The sequence below is a fragment of the Pteropus vampyrus genome, unplaced genomic scaffold, assembly GCF_000151845.1.
Source record: "Pteropus vampyrus isolate Shadow unplaced genomic scaffold, Pvam_2.0 Scaffold510, whole genome shotgun sequence".
Classification (NCBI taxonomy): Eukaryota; Metazoa; Chordata; class Mammalia; order Chiroptera; family Pteropodidae; genus Pteropus; species Pteropus vampyrus.
In genome coordinates, this window is record NW_011889291.1 from 358,440 (window position 1) to 381,509 (window position 23,070).

The window sequence follows — 23,070 nt, forward strand, 5'->3', positions numbered from 1 at the left end:
ACAATAGATTTCAGTTTCCTTCCCTCTCCTCCTCCATCCTGACTTTATCACATCGTCAGGGAGCAGATGAAAATAAATTCAGACTCTGAAGAGTATTTGATCAGTAGATTACACACAATCAAAAATACCAACTTTTATTTTAAAATGTTAAACTTACTACAAACTGATCAAGAAAGATCAAATACGACTTTAGTAAACATGCAATATTTGAAATTGGAAAATTTTGGCTTATAACTAATATATCTTTTTAAGTTGCAAGAACATTTCATAGAGATGTTGCCCGTTTCAACTATTGAATGTGATCTCTCTCACTCTTCTTTTGAAAACCAGCAAAGATCATTTTAGTTTCAGGGATATATTTCTTTGCATTCCATCAGAGGTTTCTCTTCCCAGATAACAGAATAAGAAAATCAGAATAAGAACATCCTGGTGCTTGCCCTGTTTTGTGGCAAAAAGGCCCCAGAGATTTGGACCAGTCTTGTGTTTTCTACCTTTTCTCACCGTGTGGCACTGAGCACATTTTTTGAATAAAGACCGTCTTGCCTGCTTCATCATCTCCCATTTTGTACAGAGGGCCAGCGCCCCCGCCCTCCACCTCTCCAGGGAACCCTGAGCAGTCACGGGGTGGGGGGAGTGGGGGGGGCCACTGTCGGGCCAGAGCCCACACCCCAATTTTAAGGTAGTCTGACAGCAGAGCCTCAAAGACCTACACCCCAGCTAGGCCTGTGTTTCCTATCTATACGCAGATTTTTTATTGCACTTGCGTGGAGTGGGGAGTTGGCGTCCCAACCCCCCCCCCCCACACACACACATGCACCCTTGTTCACAGGTCAACTGCATTTTCGTTTGTTTTCTCTTGGGAGTGACAGATTCTGTTCAGAACATCTTAAAGAGTAGAACTCCTCCCCCCAGACTTGATAACCCTGTGAAGAAATATCTGGCAAGGTGAAGGCGTCAGGGCTCAGGGGCTGAGTGAGGGGCAGTGCTGGACTGGGAACTGCTGTCAGAGAGGACACGCCCGACCATGGTGGCCAGAGGGAGCTGCGGGTTCTGACAAAGTATGGGAGGAAAAGGGCTGGTCCTAATGCAGGGAGGAGGCAAGAGAACTAATGTGTAAATCAAGCCGTATTCAGAGACTGCTGTACGCTGATCAGCCCGGCAGCCAGACCCCGAGGACACCTGCAGAAGGACGATTTCTGCTGGGACTACTGACAACCCATTTCCCCGCACCCTGAAGGGAAAACAAGAAAAGTTTTTAAGTGGCGCCCTACACAAAATAAAATCATTCATTCCCTATGGCTAAAACCATGGGGAACCTGTGGATCACAGGCTGGGAACTGCCAGCAGGCCTTTCACGCTAGATGTTTTTACCTTCTTGTGCTACATACTCCTGTCCTTCCTCACTGTTATGTCCATATCAAAGGAAAATGGGTAAACAAAGTCTTTAAACTATAACTTACAGGAACTGAAGAATTTATGTGTATATATATATATATACATACACATACTGAATTCCCCAAACACCAGGGGTCCCTTTCAGTGCCTTTAATCTGTCCTTCTCAGTGTCTTTGTCTCTCACTGTCCTTGTCTCTCTACTGTCTCTGTCCCTCTGAGTCTCTCTCAGGCTCTCTCACTCTCTGGCTCTGAGAGGAGCCCATGCTCTGTCTATGGAACGTCACCCCTTTAATAAACTCTCCTTTTGACTCTAGCTTTGGTGTGTGTTTGGATGCTTTCTTACTCTCCGCCAAGAACCCTCTTCTCTCTCAGTGCAGGACTTGAGTCTCGCCCCACTCGGACAAATTTGCCCTGTCCTGAAGGGGTGGCCCTGGACCCCATTTGATTGGCTGTTGAGGGCCTCCTGTAATTCCATATTAATTTTTGGTCTGCTTTTCCTATTGTGCAAAAAAGGTCATTGGTATTCTGATAGGAATTGTATTGAATGTATAGATCACTTTGGGGAGCACTGCCATCTTAAGAATATTAAGTCTTCCAATCTGTGCCCCTCTTGAATTTCAGCAATGTTTTGTAGTTTTTAGTCTATACATTTTACATTTCTTAGTAAAATTTATTCCTATTTATTTTTTTATGCCATTATAAATGGAATTGTTTTTAAATTTCCTTTTCAAATTGCTCATTGCTATTGTATGGAAATGCAACTAATTTTTGCGTGTTTGTCTTGTATAGTGGAACTTTGCTGACTTTCGTAGTTTTGATGGTTGTGTGTGTGTGGTTTTAGTATCAAGGTTATGCTGACCTTATAGAAAAGGTGAGCAAGGATGTGTTCCCTCCTCTTCTCTCTCTCTCTTTTTTTTTTATTGGAAGAGTTTGAGAAGAATTTGCATTAATTTTTCTTTAAATGTTTGGTTGAATTCACTGGTGAAGCCATCTTGTCCACGACTTTTCTTTGTTGGGAGGCTTTTGATTACTGCTTCAATCTCCTTATGTATCATAGGTCTTTTCAGGTTTTCTATTTCTTCTCCAGTCAGTTTTGGTAGTTTGTTTCTAGCAATTTGCCAATATCATTTCGGTTATCTAATTCGTTGGCGTAAAATTATTCATAGTATTCTCCTATAATCCTTTTTATTTATTTCTGTACGGTCAGTAGTTATGCTCCCATTTTCATTTCTGATTTTAGATATTTGTTTTTTTCTCTTTTCTAGGTCCCTGTTTTATGTCATTTCAGCATTCATCAGTTGCTATTGTAACCTCTTTGTTAGAAAAACAAAAATGAAAAGTCTCCATGGCAGTAGGGACTATATGTTTTGTTACTGTTGTAACTACTCAACCTGGCACATAATAGACCTCAGTAAATATTTCCAGAATTATTTCTTGCTGGTAGAGGGCATGAAAGGACTGGGAAAGGGGCTTCCTCACAGCCCTCAGGGGAAGACAGGCTGTTAACTGTTGAGCCTTCTTTCACCTGGGCTCATGGCCCCCCAGTGCATCTTCCCCGTGACCTCTGCAGAGCTCCAGCGCAGACCTGACTGCTACCCTCACCTGGCTAAATCCCTCAGCAGCTCCCCAGTGCCCTCTCGATGAAGGTCACCCTTCTTGGCTTAACATGTGAGACCCTGAATAGCCTGTCCCCTCCCACCTTATCTTCTGTTACCCAGCCCCATCCCCATCTTCTGTCCTAGCCATCCTGCACTTGGCAGGTCCCTCTGACATCCTGCTCTGGTCTGGCCTCTGACTAACACCTGTTTGTCCTTCGGGTCTCCATTCAGCGATTGTTCCCTCTGGAGGCCTGGTGGGGTGCCCTCTGCACCCCCATAGCCTGCGTGTGGACGTTCCTCTAGAATGCTGACCGAGCAGCCTTGCAGCATCCTGTGAATGTCCCCCACTGGCTTTGAACCCCACATGGGGAGTGGTGCATCTCTTATCTGTCCTCTGTCTCTGGCTCTGCACTCATCACTTGGCACCTGTTTTAAAATGTAGATTTTTATTATTATGCAGGTCTGGTGAGGTTAACAGATCAGGAGAGGATTGCCATTAAAAAGACACTCTGTTACTCACAGATCTCAAGGAGGGGGCCTGCAAGCCAGCAGAACTACATGGGGCAGCACCGGGGCAGTCAGGGGGCATCACGAGGCAGAGGAAGGGGGCGGAGGACCAGGCAAGAGCCTTTATTGTGGTTTCCCTAGGAAGGAGTGAGCAGGGCAGCATAAACGGGTTCGAGATCGGCTGGTTTGAATAATTTGAACATGCTCTAAGGCTTAGGGGCTGGCCCTGGTCGAGTGGCACCTGGCCCTGGGGTGATTGCGGCACAGGAACAATGCCTCCTGGAATGTGAGAGTCTTAACAGGGATGGGGGGCTGTGGAAGGGGTTGGGGGTATGGTTTTGGATTAGCTGTTTTGCATACGAAAGGTGCACACAAGCAACTCATTTACTATCTCTAGGAACTGGCTAGCCCTGGAAGGGGCAGGCCCTCCAGGTCCCGCAAGGTCCCAACTGTCAAAATATCAGAATGAAAAAGACATGCTTGGAGCACCGAGACTTTTTAGGGCCGTGAAATATGATGATCAATACATGTCAATATACAGTTATCCAAACCCACAGAATGTACAGCACCAGGAGTGAACCCTAATGTGAACTACGGACTCTAGGCAATGATGACATGTCAGTGTAGGTTCACTGATGGTAACATATACCGTCTGGTGGGGACGCTGATTGTAGGGGACGCTGTCCATGTGTAGCACGTGACGTATATGGGAATTCTCCGTACCACCTCCTCAGTTTTGCTGGGAAAATTAAACTGCTCTTAAGAAACAGTTTCGAAAAATATAAAAAAGAAACAACAAAAAATTATGAGTTGACCATCATCTACGGCTAGAACTGCACCGTCCGATAAGGTAGACAGCAGCCACACGTGGCTATTCAGCACTTGAAATGTACTGCAGGCATACGATAAGCCACGTTTTGAAGACTTACTATGCCAAAAAGGAAAACATCTCATTAGTCATTTTCATTTTGATTACATGTTGAAATGATAATATGTTGATAGATAGGGTTGAATAAAAGACGTTAAAAAATTTTTTAAAGACATTTTTAATACAGCACTCCATAGTACATGTGGAACCTAAGCTTGGAATCTGGACTCTGCTCACTTGGTTAAGCAACTTAACCCCTCTGGGCCTCAGCTGATGGTTTTTTCCCCTTATAAAATGGGGATAAATATTAAACCCCTAGGGTTATGATTACTTCAAGCCACTCTTTTTAAAGGAGTTCCGCCGATCCCCAGCACCTCCCTATCACTCGGGATTTATAGCAATGATCCTAAACTCACAATATCTTGCTTCATTTTTTGCTGCTTGTCTTATCTGCTCTGCACTGGGACCATCTATCTGTCTCTTTCACTGCTTGTCCTGGCACCCAGCCCAGTGCCTAGCATACAGAAAGTACTCGCTTAAGTGCTGAATGAATGAGATAACAAGTGGCCTCCACACAGGTATCCACTGAGGATCAGTGACATCTTTGTCATATTCATGGCGGGGACACATCTGCTCCCTTACTGCCATTACCTCAGGGCTGGTATCTGAGGCACTCAGAAAACCCGTGTGGGAGGGGTGAACGGAGCTCGGCAGCTTTGAAGATGTCCTTGGGACCCTTTTGGATATTCTCTTCATGGCACACCAGCCACCTTCATCACTTCGTGCCTGCCCCAGCCCCAGCCCCAGCCTGGCAGGGCTGGTGTCAGGCAGTCACCTCTGCAGCTGGGGGCAGTTCAGCTGGCCTGGTCCTCACACATCTGGTAAGAGCAAAAGCACAAGGGCTGAGGCCAAGGCCATGACCAGTGCCAGTAGCCCGAGTCCCACCTTGCAGTTGCCCCCTGGAACACAGTCTAGTGAGGGAAGCGCCTCGAAGCCGGCCTTGTAGGAGGGAGCAGGGCCAACCACATTGGGAACATAGCAAAAGGGGCCACACAGAGACAGTCTATAATCCAAGTTTCTGAAAGTCAAGACATAGGCTGGCAAGGCATCCTGGAAAATTCCTTCACAGAACTCACCGCCCACCCTGCTGTGCAGAAGGGCCACCAACTAGAGGTGCCTTCTGCAGGCCCTGGGTTATGGTCAGTCTCTCCAGCTCAGCTCCAGGCTGGAGACCACCCAACGGCCACCATTGTCAGAGCTAGTGACCAGGAAGCAGGAAGCTTTTGACCCCCCAGCTGTGCTCATTCCACACATGATGAAAAGAGGGGCCCCTGCTGGAAGCAGTTTATCCTTAATGTCTCCAGCAGTTGTAGGAACGGAAGAGGCCTCCCCTCTCCCAGTTCAGCCCGTCCATGAATATGTGGCCCTTCCCACACTCAGCAGCTGCGGTCTTCAGAACTCCGGGGTTTCATTCAGGGCCTGGCCTCCTTGAGCATCTTGTCTCCCGCCGATACCTGGGTTCTGAACTGGTCCAACAAACTCGTAAATCCCTGTCTGCTCTGCTTCCTGGTTCTTCAGCAGCGACCCCCACCCCTCCTGCCCTCCCCCACACTCCCCGTGCCCTATCAAGGTTGTGGGTGGGACAAACCGAGAGAGGCCGGGCGGGGAAGGGGACTCACTCTCCCGGGACCTCGGCCAAGTCTAGGTAGTCGGGGGCAGGCAAGGGCAGTGGGCCGGAGCGGGAAGGCTGGCTCCGGCCGGTCCCGCCGCGTCCCCACGCCCTCAGCCACGCGGAGCCGTGTCCCGGCCCAGCTTCGCCCATCCTGGGGACGGCCTCAGCGACCGCCACAGGACTGCTGGGCGCCCGAGCCCAGGTGCATCTTAGCGGCTTGGGCAGAGCGAGTCCCATAAGCCCCGCCCCATGTCTAAGCCCCACCCAGAAAGCCCCGCCCCTGGGGCCTGGTACCTTCCGCCAAGTCCCGCCCCGGCGTTAAGCTCCACCCATCTAGTCCTCCCCAACCCTGCCTGCTGCAACCCCTCTGTTCTTGCTTCCAATCAGTCATGCGACCCAGGGAAAGAAGAAACGGCTTCTAGATTATTTGATTCCCGCCGGCGTGGTTACGTGGGGCTACTTGCTTTTCTCCCAAAACCCGAGCATTTCTTTGTTGTAGTGGTTAATAGTTTTATTGAGATTATTCTCAAGATAACGTTCAGAAAAATTCGCATATCATACAGTGCATCCATTGCAAGTGGACTATTCCGCGATGTTTATTTGCAGAGTCGCTCGACCATCACCATAATTTCAGAATCAAAAACACCCTTTTGCTGTCACCCCTCATTCTCTACCCCTCCCAGCCCATGGCAGCCACTAATTTTATTTTCTGTTTCTACAGATTTGCTTGTTCTAACACTAGGACATTTCTGTGACATGTCACCCCATCTTGTGGAGGGAGAGAAAAATGGGATAAAGCCGGGGCCCCAGAAGAACAGGTGTTTTGGGAGTGGGGAGCAGAGGTGAAGGCTCTTCCTGGGGCTCTAGGCAGCCTGAGGCCTGTCCACAGGAAGCCACCCAGTGTGCGGAGGAGAGGGAATGGGAGGAGGAGAAAGGGCTCTTCAGGGAGAAAGGGTGCTGGCTGAGAGGCCTGGGATGGGGGAGGAAGGAGGGGGGGCGGTCACAGGGCAGCCAGCTTTCAAGTGGCCTGGTCGAGATCAAGGCTGGGCTGACCATCCGCATCTATCTGTCAACCTCTCATGGAGAGGGAGCCGAACCTCTGTTCTGCATCTGAGTAGTTGATTAAGGGAGTCAGTGTTTCTTGATTTGAGTCCTCTTGTCTCCAGTTACCCCCAACTCGCCTCCAAGTGTACCCTGACCTTGCATAGAGGAGCTAGAAAGAGAAAGGAAAAGAGAGGAGGGCAGGACAGGAGGGAGAAGCCTGGAGGTGGAGTGGTTGAGGAGGTGGGGAGGAGGAAGGTGGGTGGAGGGCAGGTGATAGCAGGGTGGGGCTCTATCTATAAAGGGAAAAAGCCTGCGGGCTGGTGGGCAGGAGAGATTGCTATACGTCCGTCCGGAGGCACCAGGGACTCCATAGGCTTTGGTAAGTGTAGCCCCCCCAGGTGAGACCAACAGCCCGTCCCTCTGGAATGACTTGTCCCCAACCCGTGTCTGTCTGCCACTGGGTGTTCTCAGTGCCTGCCGCTGCTCATTTTGGGTCCTCCCTACCTCCACCTTCCCCGTTAGCTCTCAAGGCTCGCAAGGAGAACCAGCCTGTGCCATGAAATTGTGGCTCCTGGTCTTCCTGGTGGCCTGCTTCGTGGGCACCTGGGTCCCTGCTGTCCACGCTCCAGGTACTGTCTAGGCCATACCTACCCACCTCCCCCAGATTTCTCCTTTCCCCATCCATCCTTCTATGCCTCCCATTTGCCTGTCCCCAGCTCCAGAAGCCTTCCCTGAGTCCATCTCCACCACTGACTTCTCTGACTGGCAGACAGCTCCCCTGCGCCGAGCATGCAGAAACTCCTGGCATCTGTGCAGCTCCTTGGGGCTGCAGGGCCCCCAGCCTCTTTTCTGGAGCCCCCACCACAGTCTGTGACCCAAGTCCTCCCTGCGGGGACTCCAGCTGGCCCAGGGACTGCGGGGAGCAGAGGGTGGCTTCCAGCGGTGGCCTACTACTTACTGCAAGACACACCGCAGTGACCTAACCTAGCAGAGCCCCGGAAGCCAGCAGGAATGGGTCGCCATCCAGGCTTCCCCCTACTCGGGCTAACTGGGTAGTCCGGCTGAGAGTCACTACTCAGCCTTTATGGGCGTCAGTTTCCTCATCTGCAAAGTGGGCTTCTGAATTCTCACTACAGTGAGGGGCTGTGAAGATCCAACGGGCTGATGCCTGCAAAACGCTTGGCCCAGTGTCAGGGCCAACGACAGTAAATATTACTGTTATTAATGGGAAATCCCTTCCCTCTTCTCCCTTGATTAGGCACTTGAGGATTTTGGTGACGAAACGCCAGTTCTGGGCATTCAGTGTCTCCCTCAACAGGAGCCCTCCCACTGTGTCCTCCATCCCTGTGGGCTCTGGGGAGGCAGCTGAACCCCAGCAGCAGGTGGAGCAGGGTCGAGGTCTCACCCCATGGCCTCACCCACCTGCCTCACCTGCCCCTCACTAGGTCTGAGGTCCTAGCCTGGCCCCTAGCAGACCTTAGCCTTTGCCCCGGAGGGGCTGGGCTCTCTTCCCATTGTCTGCTATCAGAGGCCCATTCCAGGAGCAGGGCCCAGCCCAGGCCCTTTGATCCCAGGGGTAGAAAGGCCTCCAGTCCCTGGAACTTCCTTCCTAGGACTGCAGCCCAGGGTCCCTCTGACTCTGCTTCCCCTTGCCCTCCCATGCCATTCAATCCCTTCCTATTGACCCCTCCCTCCCTCCCTCCCTCCCTCCCTCTGTGCTCTACCAGGACTCACACTTAGCCCCTCTAGGAGACAAATCCCAGAGAATCCTTGAGGCCTCTGCCTTGTCTCCTTTATCAATTCATCCTCTGCCTCCAGGCCCTCTGGCACTAGCACCTCCTCTGAGCACCTCCCCTCCAGGTCCCCGTGCTTCCCTTGCCAGCAGAGATCAACTTTCCAGTGTCCCCACCAGGCCATCCCCCATGACAACGCTGGATCCGATTCCCCTCTGTGTTTGTTCAGACACCTGGCACCGAGTAGGAACTCTAAATGCTGTTGTTTGACTAACGGGTAAATGAGAAGAGACCTCCTGGTCTCTTGCCAGGTGACTTGGAGTGGTCACTTGGATGGGGACAGAAAGGAGGAGGTACCTGAGATAGACCTAGGCGGGGAAGGGCCAGCCTGGAGCAGGAGCCAGGACACCAGGAGCAGCGGGCGGGCCAGGCGCTCATTTTAAGAGGAGGGACCCAGAGGGAGAGGTGGCCTGGGGCCCTCCTCGGGGAGCTGCACCTGCCTTCCTGGCCCTCTGCCCCGGAGCAGGAGTGGAAATGGCCTTGGTCCCCTATTCATTTTGAGGTCCCGGGCCTTTCCCAGCCAGAGCGTGCAGGCCCTTTCTAACTCCTGCCAGCTGTCCCCATATCAAGGGCTAAAGGTGAGCCTAATGGCTTCCTTATTGCCTGGGCTGTCCCTCAGCCTCCACTGGGCTGTCATGCTATGTTTGCGGTATGTTTACGGCAGTGGCCATGCCTGCACACACAGTGCACACACAGCTCCACAGGCGCACATAGGAAAGGGAGCCTGGGGTGGCCGTGTGATTGCAGGAGTCTTTGAGGACTGCTGCCTGGCCTACCACCCCCACATTAGGCTGACCGTGCTCCGGCGTGCCCAATATTACCTGCGCCAAGATGTCAGCGGGAGCTGTAATCTGCCGGCCGTGATGTGAGTGGGGCCGTGGGGGCTGGGGGGACTCACACGTAACTTTGCTCACTGCTTACACACTAACCTGGCATCCCCACTGCCCACCTGCAGATTCTACTTCCCCCATAGACAGAAGATGGTGTGTGGGAACCCACGGGCCAAGTGGGTGCGAGATGGGATGAAGTTTCTGAATATTCAAAAAAAGGCCCTCCCAAAGCATCATCAAGACACCAGGAGAAACTTCCAAGGTAGGTGAGACCCCAGCCCAGCATCTAGGGTGCCTACCCTCCCTGCTGCGGGACTCTGAGCTTCTCAACCCCCAAGGAGGGGGTTGCAGCCCAGCATACTGACAGCCGCCCCACCCCAAGAAAGCTAGTTGCTGGGGAGTAGGAGACTGAGTGAAAAAAACAACCCTTTTAGTCAAAACACTGAATTGCCAGAGATGGAAAGGTCAAGTAAATGGGAAATTCATCAGCTCAAATGACCAGCCAACAGCTTCAGGCTCGGTTAGATGCAGATACTCAAAGGGTATTGGCTGAGCTCTTATCTATTTCTCTTTCCATGTCTCTTGACAGACTCTCACTCTGGGGTGAAGAAGTTTAGCTCTGGAACCTCCAGGCTACCGCTGTACATGTTTAGAGGTCACACCAGAAACAGCCAGAGGAACACCTCCCACCCAGCAGCAGCCGATCCAGGTAAGGACTCAGATCATGTGACCATCCCTTCACCCATCACCGCTGCTGAGGGATGAGGGCTCATCATGAGCCCAGACTGGGTCAGGGAACTCACCTCCAAGACCAAGGAGGGCTGGCTCTGTGGACAGCCCCACAGACTCACACACGGGAGGGTTGTAGGTGTCACTACCCTGATCCGGCCCCGGGGGGTGCTTTGGCTCCACCCCAGTCCCCACCGCCTGCCGTTCTCTCCAATCCCTTCTGCAGGACCATGAGCCCACACATCTCCTGCATCAACCAGCACAAAATGGGCTGGACCTTTCTCTACCATGAGCGTCACCCTGCAGCCCTGGCTGCCCCAGCCCGTGACCTTCAAGCCAAATCTCATGCCTGACTTTGTGTTGGTTCCCTCCCCGCTGCCCCTTCCTGCTCCTAGCCAGCCCTGGACAATGGGTCTTATAATCGTTGAGATACATCACCCACCTGCAGCCTCTTGCCACCCACCCTAGGCCATGCCTGTGTCTCTCTGGGTCCTTGCAAAGCGCCAGATCATCTAAGGTACCCCTCTCAGCCTGTTTTTTAAAAATAAACCTTCGATGGGTCATCATTCCTGTCTCTGTCACATTTCACTATGAGATGTGAGTCCCTAGCCTATGCTGAATCCCACGTGATCCCCTCACTCCAGGATCTGTGCTCAGCCCTCACAGGAGACAGCTCTGGGGGGGGGGGGGGGGTGGTGGCAAGCACTGAAAGTGTTGGCTGCAGATCCAGGTATGTCCAGTTGGTGATCTTGAGCAAACCGCTTACTCTCTTGGCACCTCCTTTCTCATCTGTAAAGCGGGGGCTCTGCCCAGATCACAGGGCCATAGTGAATGGCTAATTAATAGACAGAGAAGCCTCTGCAAGCTCTGATAGGTGCCCAGCAGCTCCCGATAAATCAGGCAAACCAGACCCTGGCCAGGACAGAGCCTTGGGGCCAGGCACTAGTGACACTCTGCAAGGAAGGCTGGCCACTCTTCCAGGTCCAGGTCATTACCCAGACTTGAGCCACTCAACTGTGTTGTCCTCAGGAAGCCTGTTTCCACCGTGACAGAGAACGTTCTGGATGAAAACCAAATGCACCATCGTAAGGACAAGAGGCGGTTTGGGGCCAGGGACCAGACTTGGAAGAACCTGAGTCACATCCAGGCCCCACTACACTATGGGGGTAACCCCAGACAGATTCCACAAACTCTCTAAGCCTTACTCTTCACCCCTGTAAAATGGGGCGATAACACTGCCTATCTCATACAAGTTTGTGGGGACTAAATACACTCCTGTCTGTGACGTGGACATGCACACGCTGACTACGTTAACGCGATGAGAATCCCGGCCATTCAAACTGGGGAGGTCTAGCCCAACCTGGAGCCAGGCGGATAGCCATCACGGTGGGTGATGGCATGGCTGCCTGACTTTGAACCTGGCTCTGCTACCTGCAAACTGGAGTCATCTTAGTCAAACTGCTTAACCTCTCTGAGCCTTAGTTTTCCAATCTGCAAAATGGGGAAAAAATAGTAGCATCTGTTCCGTGAGGTTGTACTGACAACTGAATGGGTCCATAACTGGAAAATACTTAGACCATTGCCTGGTACGTAGTACGTGGTCTGGAAACGTGAGCCATTTTCATCAGTATCCATGAACCCACTAGGGCTCAGTTTGTGCCAAACTCACAGGTCTGAAGTTGGCAGGGCCTACCTGTACCCTGAGATCCTGTCCCCACCCCTGGGTCCACCCACCTCTCACCTACACTTTCTCTTCAGAGCACAGAGCTGAAGCCCATCCTTCCCACAGCTGCTGCCCTTCTGGGGCCTCTGGTTCCCCGTGTGGTGCTGCTGTGGGCAGTATCTACTTACTTTGAGAGTGTGCCAAGGGGGCAGAGGTAACCCAAAATAACTTTATTGTTTTTCTGCTTCTGATATAAAGCATCCTTGGAACCCTAGCCCAGTTCCCTGGGGGCATGAAAATGGCTGTGTGTCACCAACTCTGGCTGGGGCCCCTTGGGCCCTACTGCTTGGAGGGATGAGCCCCATGCCCAATGCAGCTGCCATCCCATGTCCCACTGACCCTCCGGGGGCTGAGCCTTGGTGCAGTGCAGAAGTTTAAGCCTGAGATTGACCAGATGCAGGGAATCCCAGGGCCCTGCTTGACCCTCGTTTGGAGGTGGAAGCTGCAGGCCACGGCTTCTAGTTGTCTCCAGGAAAGACTGAGTGTTTGAGAGAGGCTGGGCTCGCCTGAGGTCATAGTGTAGCACGTCATTTTTCCTGAGTTCTGGGTTCCACCTGGTCAGCCATTACCACCAGGGATCGATCCTTCCCAGTTCCAGGATCTTCCACGACTGGAGAGGAGGATGGCATGGGGGCCGGGGGGCCCATCGAGGCCAGGGCTCGTCACCGGGGTCTCCCTGCGGTGTGTAGCGAGCAGATTCATCAGTTTCCCCAAAACTCCATGGAATGAAGCAGGGGTTGGGCGGTGCCCAGGCAGTGAGTCTGGAGAGGAGACTGTGGGAGGGGCCTGAAGCCAGGAGTCGGGCGCAGGCCTTTCCTGGCTACAGCAGCTGCAGCCGCACCTTCAGCCGCAAAGCTAGGACCCCTGGCCCCGGCTGCCCCTCTGGCCAGATGCCCCAGGGCCCTGCCGCGCTCACCACCTCCAGCTGGTAGGTCCCAGGCCCCGGCCTCCGCCGCCCCAGCTGCAGGGAGCTGAGGCCGCGGAGGTGATGCATGCGGAAGAAACCCTGCTCGTTGCCACGGGCAATGACATAATGAACACGGCCTCCCAGACTCTCCAGCGCTGGCCGCAGCTCCAGGATGTGCTCGGCCCGGCCCAGGCGCGAGAGGTTCAAGCTCAAGGTCAGCGGGGCCTCTGAGTCTAGGCTGGCCATGCTCACCTGGGGGAGAAAGACCAGGTGGATGATGGTCCGAGGCCAGCAGAACCAGAAGGCGGTGGGTAGGGGGCCATGCAGCCTTGGCCAAGGGGAGAGTTTATCCAACGTCTAAAGCAGAGGAAAGCATGGAACACTCTCTGCCCTTGACTTCTGTCTAGCCCCTCATCTACAAGGACAACGTTATTTATGAGCTATGAACAGGCATGAAAGCAGAGGCTGGTTCCCAGATGGAAAGCAAAGAGGGAAGGTGGCCGGCCACTTTTACATGCTGACTCCTGACCCCTAGCCTCGGCGGAACGGCTTTAGTGAGATCAACTGCCAGTCTGGGCAGAGAGAATTGAGAATTTGCCTTCAGAGCCCTCTGCACAGGGTGTCGGATGGTGTCGGGCCCCAGAGCCCTAAGGTCAATCAAAGGTGGCCTGGGGTGGCTGGAGTTATGACCAAGGGCCTTGCAGCAGAAGCCAGCCCCAGAGAGGATACTAGACCGGACACAGCGAGGGAAGTACGAGACCCAGTGAGGCCGGAGACTCGAGCCGCCCGCCAGCTTTCCGGTTCCCGGAGGCCCGCTGTGCTTCCTGCATCTGGGTTCCTTGAGAGCCCTCTGTGTGCAGATGACAAACCCCTCTTTATCTGAGCTCCTGTGAGTGAGTGTGTTCCTGGTCCTGGCAGCCGGACAGGGCCCTGAGTAAGCCAGCCAGTCTCAATGGCAGGCTAACCCAGGCTGGGTGCTGCATCCAACGCCACAGGAGGTTATCTGTTTTCTTTTTTGCTCTGGGCAGTGTTGTTTGTTTCGCCTAATTGACATGCTGATGGAGTGTTTTGCTATTGCATTAAAGTGAAAACGATTCCTTTTCCCATCCCCTCAGTTCTGGAGATTTCAGCCCTTCCCCATTAGGTGTTGCTCAAACATGTGCTCCTACTGACGCCTGCTGGCAGTCTGTGGGTATTGCAGGCAAAGCCACAAAGCCCATCCCAGGAGCCCTGACAACCACCCCACTCACTCCTACTGAGGACCAATGGCTGGCTACACAGCGGCAAAGCTGACAGACACAAGGCCCTACCGTTGTGAAGCTTGCAGAAAATAATGGTAACAATGAGATAATATATACAGCCACCATTTTTCCCAGCAAGAGGGGGAAAAAAACGAGAGAGAAACGGTTCCTGGAACCATTAACCATATTTAGTTAATCTAATATTAAAAGCCCCTCAGACCTAATATTCCTATCCTACTTCTGCCTTCATTTCCCCCATAGCATTTATCATGAATCATATTTTTGCCATGTGTTGTAAAATACAGTGTTTTACTTGTTTCTTTTCTGTCTCTCTGTTAGCATGTCAGCCTTATGGGCACAGGGACTTTCGCTTAGTTCACTGTTGCCCCATCACGGTGCCCAGCGCACAGTAGGTGTTCAGCAAAACCTTCGGAGTGAAGGAGTTTGGTCCCAGATGGGGGTAATGGCTCCTGTGCTCACTGATCTTTTTCGCATCATAAAGTGATGGTGTCAGAGGGTGGCGACTGCAGAGGAGCCCAGGATGCCTGGCCACGAAGACCAAGGCTGCTTACAAAGAAAAGGCCATGCAGTGCAGCTGTGGAATCTCTGCTCTGCCACTTTCAAGTTCGGCAGCTTGAGCATGTGACCTAAGCTCTCTGAGCCTCAGTTTCCCAATCTGTATAATGGGTACGATAGTGGCATCTGCACCTCTCAAGGCTGTTGTAAACATTGAGAGGCCGTGAATGCAGTGTGCATCAAGTAGGTGCTTAATAAATGTTTGGCTTTCAGATCCTTTGGGGGATGGTGACAAGGCTGACTAGCAGTGGCCTTAGGGACAAAACCACCATGTGGCATAATCTGGGGTCTCGGTCATGGCTGGAGAGACCCCAAGGGGCAGAAGGGACAGAGCTACAGGCTGCTCTGCTGTCTCTCAGAGTGCGGGGAGGACCCCCGCAATTTCTAGAGATGAGGTAACAGGAGGCCCAAGCATCACAGGTACAGGAAAGAGGTGTAGAGGTGAAGGGTCTAAAGGAGGGTGACGAACGAAGGGGATAAGCTGGCTGCTCTGCGCCCCGTTGGTGATAAATTCAGAGGAGCCTGAGGGAGGGCTTTGCCAGCCAAGAGGTGAGGGGTGACAAGTTCCAGGGGCCAGGCAGGGTTGGGAGAGCCAAGCCTTTTCTTCTGCATCCAAGTGCCATGAAAGGGATCATGGGGAGCATCACAGCCCAGCGTGAGTCTGTATAGGAGGTAACTTGATTTGTCACCAGAAGTGAGGTGGAGCGCTGGGAGCCTGTGCTCCCCAGAGAGCTCCGAGGGCTGAGAAAGTGCAGGAAAGCCCAAGCAGGCACCACGACTCAGGGACAAGCTGGGACAGAGTCTGGTGTTCCTACCCTTGGCCGGTTCTCTGCCTGCCCCCACCACTGACAGTACTGCCACACCCAGTGCATCCCCTGCAGCACCTGGCGGTCCCCGTGCATGCTGCGCCGTGGCCGGTCACGAGAGGGGAGGCTGTTGATCTTGCATTCGTAACAGGCTTCAGGCATGAGCAGCTCCTCGTCTGGGCCGTTCTGGGATCCAGGGCTGAGGCTCAGGCCGGAGACGCAGTGCCTAAGCCAGGACGGGGGGCGGGGGAGGGTGGCAGATCTTCAGGGGAAAGACAGTAGGACCTCCCCAGCCACCCTCACATTCCACTGGAGCCATGCTGCCTGTGGCCGCAAGCACTGTTATGCAAATGTGCCGCTGTGGCTTTGCATGCACCTACCGGGGACATGCATTTGTGTGTGCACGTGCATCCTTGGCTTACCTGGGCAGTGGTGTGAGCCTGCATGCATGCAGGAGTGCATGAATGTACCTGAGTGCACCCAAGGTCTGTGCACGTGCAAGCCTGCATGCACGCTGGGATGCGGATGTGTGCGTGTTGAGATAGATGAATGCACGAGGGTGCCCAGGCATGTTGGCACGGTGTGAGCCATGAAAACATTTGTGTGTATAATGGAGAAGTGTGCACCTATCACTGTGGGCATGCAAGCATGCAGGAGTGCCATGAGGACAATTACACCACAGTGGGGTGTGAGCTTATGTGTGCATATGTACGGGTGCTGCTGGGGCTCAGTGCGCCATTTTCTGTGCACATGCATGTACATGTGTGTGTGCATGGGCCTGCACGTGTGTGTTCACTGCCAGGATAGGAGGGTCTGTGCTCACCCCACTCAAGCCCCTCACCCTTGCCCAGCCCGGAAGTAGCCTCGGGGGCAGCCGCACAGGAAGCCACCGGGAGTGTTGGCACAGCTGTAGCTACAGGGTCCCCCCCGCGCTGCACACTCATCCACATCCTGGCAGCCACCCAAGGTTTGGTCAAAGTCAAAGCCAGAGGGACAGACGCAGTGGAAGCCACCGAGTGTATTGTGGCAGGAGGCACTGCCGCAGGCCGCAGGCGACAGGGCACATTCATTCTCGTCTGAGAGTGGGGAGGGGGAGAGAGACGATGTGGGAGGTGGGGGACCAGCGTTTGCACCCGTACTGCTCCTCCCCCACACTTGGCAACTTTGGCTCCTCTTTCAGAGCCCAAGGCCAATGTCAAAACCTCCATCAATCTCCCATGAGCCCCGCAGCCCTGTAATTCTCCTCCAAAGCATTTCTCTAAACATCCCGGAAATCCTAAATTGTGGGGTGGTCTAAAACAAGGTCTCTCCTCCTTGGCGCTGTTGACATGTGTGACCGGATCCCTGTTGGGGGGCAAGGAAGCGCCAGTCCCGGGCGCCAGGAGCACCCACTGCCCATTGTGACAACTACAAATGTCTCCAAGATACTTCAAAATGTGCCCCAGGGTGCAAAAACGGGTCCCAGTTGAGAACCAATGCCTAATCGACCCCCATTTGCCCCATGAGGCTGGACTAGAGGGCAGGGATGGAATCCGGCTCTCGGCTCATGTCTGTCTCTGCAGGGCCTGCTGCCAGGGAGGTCCTGGGGAAACCATGGCCGAAAGAGTGAATAAGCCACAGCGGAGGCGACAGGCTGAGAACGGGGAGCTGGCAGCAGAGGCGACGGTCTGGGTGGTCCCCAGGGGCCACACGCCACAGGGCGGTGGGGGGACAGATGTAGACTGTAGCTGAGGACCCACCACAGGGGCAGGAGGAGGAGCTGGAGAAAAGGCAATGCTGGCGAGGTGGCGGGAGAGTGGGGACGGCTACATCCCATAGGCCACGAAAGGACAGAGTGTCCATAAGGGTCATGCGGCAGTGTCCAGAGCAAATGAAGTGAAGAAGCTGAGGGTCAGAGGGGCAGAAGGCTACCCACACAGATCTCCCCCCTCGAAGCCGGAGCCTCTGCAGAGATGTGGCACACCTGCCCGCCTGCCGGGCACTGCCGCACCCACTGCGGACATCGCTAATCAATCACAACACTCTTTCCCCGCGGTCACAGGCACCACCTCGGAATCTTTCTCAGCGGAGCCCTCCAGGTCACCACTCCCTAAGAAATGGACTTTGCCATGCTGGCTCTGCAGCCCGGACGCCCGGCAGGGGGGGAAAGACTATCTTCCAGGCTGGCCCATCTGACCTTTAGTACCCTGCAGGGGGATGGTTCCTAGACACCTGCTCTGGACAGGTTTTGGTGGGGGCTTCGCCTTCTTCCCGGCCCCCACCACTCACCCACACACTGGCTCCACAGGGAGTGTGGCGTGAAGCCTTGGGGGCAGCTGCAGCGGTAGCCCCCCAGCTCGTTCTGACAGCCATGCTGGCAACGATGCGGCCCGTCGCATTCATCCACGTCTGCAAGACAGAAGGAGCGAGGGCTCGCCTGGCAGCCTTCAGGACCACCTCCCAAGCCTAGACTCCACGCGAAGCCCGGCTCTACCTTCGCAGCCACGGCCTGAGCTGTCCGGGGCGAAGCCTTGATAGCACTCACAGCTGAAGCTGCCTGGGTTGTTGCGGCAGCGTCCACGGGTGCCACATGGGCCAGGCTGCGCCAGGCACTCGTCGTTATCTGCAGAGGATGGAGAACCAGCAGGGCCACCTTGCCGTTAGGGATTCAGGGCGGGCACCATGACTCTGGGCCTACATCAACTGTGTGGCTTCGGGCAAGTCACTTACCCTCTTTTTGCCTCAATTTCCCCCTCTGTGAAATGAGATCTATAACAGTTCCCACCTCGCCGAATTGCTGTGAATATTTGAGATCACACACATAGAGGACATCATTTGAATCTTATCTGCGCCACCTCAAAGCTGTGTGACCTGAGGCAAATGACTTACCTTCTCTGTGCCTCAGTTTCCTCAGCTGTAGCATGGAGATAATACCCACCTCACTGAGTTTTTGTGAGAACGATATTAATCGAATCATGTAAAGGGCTTAGGACAGTACAGGGCATGGGAGTAAAGGGTTAATAAAGCCCCTTCTCCTCTTCCATGGGAAAATGACCCAAGGTAACCCTTGCGCTCTGTCCTTGTGGGATGTCAACCAGTGTTACAGGCTCAGAAAAATTTGTGTGCCTCCCAAAAATGTGTATGTTGAAGCCCTAACTCCCAACGTGATGGTGTTTGGAGATGGGGCCTTTGGGCGATGATTAGGGTTACGTGAGGTCATCGTGGGATTAGTGCCCTTATCAGACGAGACAGCAAGCAGAGCACTTGCTCTGGCTCTCTCTCCACCACGGGAGCACACGTGAGAAGACAGCCATCTGCAGGCCAGAAGAGAGTCCTCTCCAGCCTTGATCTTAGACTCCCAGCCTCCAGAACTATGAGCAATAAATATGTATTGTTTAAACCGCTCAGGTTATGGTATTTTGTTATGGCAGCCCAAGTTGCCAGGCAACATTGCCGTGGCGGCGGTCACAGCCATGGCCAGTAAACTGCATCTGGAACACTACATTTCATCCAACACTTCATTGGATCTGAGTTTTGGCTTCTTTGAGTACAGAGATTATTAACACTAGGTGCATTCCTTTGGGGACCTGGGATCTCTCTGGGGTACAAGAGGCATTGGGGAAATGGGGCTTCTATGCTAGAGTGGCTCCTGCAGCTGTGTGTAGTCTCATCCTTCATGTCTCAGCTGTCACTCGAGGGGCCACAGAGACTAGCCCTGGAGTCTCATCAGGATCCTGCCGGAGAGACACATCCAGTGCCACCTGCAGTTCTCTCCCTTGTATCCAGCAAAGCGAACCAAGGGTCAGGCTGGCCTACTGTGGTCATGTGTGTGTGACCTTCTGGTTCAATTGTTAGCAAACTGGGGCCTCATGGGACAAATCCAGCCCACCACCTGTTTGTGTAAATAAAGTTTCACTGGCACAAAGCCATACTCATTCATTCATGACCTATCATCTATGGCTGCTTTTGAGCTACAATGGCTGAGTCGAGTAATTACGACAGAAACCATGTGGACCACCGAGTTGAAAATACGTACTGAAGGGCCCTTTGTGGAAAAAGTTTGCTATCCCCTGACCTAGTTAGCCTAAGACCACCCGCCAAGAGTACAGGCTGTACAGGTATTAGTCACGAACAGTCTGGAGGCTTCGATCTGCGGTATCAATGCAGTAGGGGCCTGGATGAGAATTTAAACTCTATTCTAGTGTGAGAAGAAGTCCTGTGTGAGTTTGCTGTGTGTCACGTACATGTGGGATGCGCGTGCCCTGGCACATTGGCTTGTGTGTGCACACGCTTACAGATGCACCCATACAAATGTCACGGTAACGGTGCTCATCTTAGGAGGCAGGGAATCTAACTCCACCATGCAGAAAAAGAGAGACGTGTGTCATTTCAAGGCCCAGAATGCTCTTCCCCCAACTTATGCATGGCTCACTCCTTCACCTCCTTCAAATCTTTGTCCAAATGTCCCCTTTTGATGAGGCTCGTCCTGATCCCTCTTTGAAAAATAGCAGCTTTCCTGATCTCCTTGCTCTGCTTCACTTTTTCTTTCTTTCACACTACATGTCACCCTTGAACATGGTCCGGTGTTAATGTATTATGTCTGTTTCTGGTCTGACGCCCTGCCAGCAAGGACAGCCCATGATGGCGGCAAGCCTGACCACTGCGTCCATTTCTGCACCCTCAGAGTCTAGGCTGGAGCTAGGCACCGCTTCTGAAAAGGGCCAGATAGGAAATATTTTTGACTCTGTTGCCATTGTAGCCCAGAAGCAGCCACAGCAATATGCAAATGAATAAGCATGGCTGTGGTCCAATAAAACTTTATTAACAAAAGCAAGCAGGAGGCCGGGCTTGACCTGGGGTCTTGAGTCTGCTGACCTCTGATCCAGAGCACTGCCTGGTACACAGTGGGTGCTCAGTAGGTGTTGGCTGAGTGGATTAGTGGGAGCCTGAATAGGGCCACCCTTGGCTGAGCTGGCCCTTAGGAGAGGTCTGTTTCTCCCGGACCACAAGACATTAAGAAGTGATGGGAGTGACAGATGCCCTTGCAGCTTTAGGTTCTGAACCAGCTTCCCCTTTGGACCCTGTGAGACCCTGGGCTTTCAGGAGCACCCTGGGGAGGGCCTTGGAGAGAGACTCAGTGGGGACTGGTCAGATGTCTGGGGCCGAGGTCAGAGGGACTCCCGAGGGCAGGCCTCCCAGGTCCCTAGGGAAGGAAGGAGACTGAGGTTCTAGATGCTACTGGGCACTTACTATTTATTTGCTATCTGCTTGCTATTTATTTATTTAAATAAATGGAGGCCAGAGTCATGAACCAGCTGCCGTGTGAAGGATGAGGGGACTCACCAAAGCAGGCCTGGTGGTGCTGGGTGAAGCCGGGAGGACAGCGGCAGGTGAAGGCGCCGATGGTGTTGACACAGAAGAACTGGCAGTTGTGCTGCCTGGAGGTACACTCATCCAGGTCTGTGGCACAGATGGTCCCAGGGCTCAGGGCCGGGCCCGGCTGGGACCGAGGGCTTCCCAGGGGAACGGTCCTAGAGGTGGTGCCCTACGCCATGCAGTGGGAAGGGGGTGAGACGGTCTGGGACATGCCTGGGGCTTCCCCAGGGGGGAGGGATGGAGCCCCGCAGGGCATGAGGGAGGGACATCACCTCTGCAGGTCCCGCTGTCCTCCTCCAGCAGGTAGCCGCGGGGGCAGGCACACAGGAAGCTGCCCTCCGTGTTTTTGCAGAGGAAGGTGCACGGCATGGGGGCCTGGATGCACTCGTCCACATCTAGAGGGGATGGCAGCATGCAAGGGGGTCAAATGGACATTACCAGGGGCTCAGGGGCTGGGGTCTCTACCCTAGCCCTGCCGAGGTCTCCTTCCCAGATCCTAGCCATCCAGAATCTGTGAGCTTACATAAAGAACTGATAGTTATTTCTGTAAAAAAAAAAAAAAAAAGAGTAATCATGCTGGGCCTTGTGGGTCACACGGTCTCGGCTCCAACTACTCAAGTTTGCCTTTGTAGCAGGAAAGCAGCTGTAAAAAAAAAAAAAAAAAAGAGTAATCATGCTGGGCCTTGTGGGCCACACGGTCTCGGCTCCAACTACTCAAGTTTGCCTTTGTAGCAGGAAAGCAGCTGTAGAGAGTAAGGAAACAAATAGGTATGGCCATGTGCTAATAAAACTTTATTAACAAAAATGAGCGGAGAGCCGGATCTGGTCCTTGGGTTGGTGTTTGCCAACCCGGCTGAGATGAATATCTGCTATTCAAGGTAACTGAAAACCTTAGGATGCACAGAACTACAGGAGGAAAATGGACCAAAAAAGGCCAGGGTGAGGGGAGAGATCAGTGGATACTTTTGACTTTGTGGTCCATATGGTCTCTGTTGCTCTGGACTTGGTCGTCTCACAGAAGCACAGGCCACGTGCTGTGTGGAGGGGCTGGGCTGGGTCAGGGGGTGGAGAAAGAGGGGCTCACCCAGGCAGGCTGTGGCTGTGGCATCTGGCGTGTACCCGGCCTGGCAGTGGCATCGGAATGAGCCAAGGCTGTTGATGCACTCACCATTGGGACACAGGTGAGAGAGCACATGGCACTCGTCCACATCTGGGGACAAGTAGGGCTGGGCTGGGGCTGGCTGCCTTGGGTCACCGGGGCATGACTCCTCCTTTTAGCCCACCAGCCCTCTCTCCGGAGGCCAGGCCAGCCTCTACTTCTCCTCCCTCCACCCCTGAGCTGGGGATCTCACCTCAGGCTGCAGGTGGCACCTCCGCCAGCATGTCACGCTAATGAAACTCCTTCCACTGGACACTTAGAATGCCCAAGGGGACACAGCCATCCCACGTACGTGGAAGCACAATGGCATACAAGCTTTTCATACCAGTCACACACACAGACACTTGCAGAATCATGAGTCCACATACTCAGGGGCTCCTCTGTCCTCCAGAAGCACCCTTGCAAAGGTGCTTCCTTCTCAGCCCCTGATGTCACTGCTGCTCACTTGGGATGACCTGTCACCTTCACTGACATGCTCGATAAGACATGTTCATGCACTGATACACCCCCACTCACACGCACACACACACCAACTCACAGACACTCACCGGAATCCAAAATGCATGACTGGCTCACTCCCTCTCCCCCGCATCCTGGTTCGTAGTCCTCACCCAGTTCACACACAGCTCACACACCAGCCCACATGCGTTCACACACTCATTAACGAGCCCACACACACAAGAACAAAGAACACGCACACTGCCTCACACACCTGCTCACCCATCCACCCAAGTTCATGCACCCACACACACAGCCAAGAATGGGCTTGGTTCACACTGGTCCACACAGACCAACCAGCACAGACACACATTCACACACACACACTCACTCACACACACACTCACTGAAGCACCTGCACTCCTGTGA

General features: G+C 53.5%; 2 protein-coding genes and 1 pseudogene across 2 annotated transcripts in view; 1 reads left to right on the forward strand and 2 right to left on the reverse strand.

Annotated features, from left to right (window-relative positions):
- Positions 1-265: 265 nt before the first annotated feature.
- On the reverse strand, positions 266-562 carry LOC111732969 (annotated as a pseudogene).
- Positions 563-7,417: 6,855 nt separating this feature from the next.
- Positions 7,418-10,991, forward strand: CCL25 (C-C motif chemokine ligand 25). Its single transcript, XM_011383277.1, has 6 exons — positions 7,418-7,463; positions 7,607-7,713; positions 9,625-9,742; positions 9,833-9,969; positions 10,297-10,416; positions 10,663-10,991. The coding sequence occupies exons 2-6, from the start codon at positions 7,641-7,643 to the stop codon at positions 10,668-10,670; spliced, it is 456 nt and encodes a 151-aa protein (XP_011381579.1). The 5' UTR covers positions 7,418-7,463; positions 7,607-7,640; the 3' UTR covers positions 10,671-10,991.
- Positions 10,992-12,979: 1,988 nt separating this feature from the next.
- The window catches only part of FBN3 (fibrillin 3), a 57,930-nt gene continuing 47,839 nt past the window's right edge, over positions 12,980-23,070 (reverse strand). The window contains exons 56-63 of the mRNA XM_011383318.1: positions 22,129-22,254; positions 21,317-21,439; positions 21,012-21,128; positions 18,163-18,291; positions 17,958-18,077; positions 16,531-16,765; positions 15,768-15,915; positions 12,980-13,318 (exon numbers count right to left, since the gene is read on the reverse strand). Of these exons, the coding sequence (XP_011381620.1) occupies positions 12,980-13,318; positions 15,768-15,915; positions 16,531-16,765; positions 17,958-18,077; positions 18,163-18,291; positions 21,012-21,128; positions 21,317-21,439; positions 22,129-22,254 (1,337 nt within the window). The remainder of the gene's footprint in view (positions 13,319-15,767; positions 15,916-16,530; positions 16,766-17,957; positions 18,078-18,162; positions 18,292-21,011; positions 21,129-21,316; positions 21,440-22,128; positions 22,255-23,070) is intronic.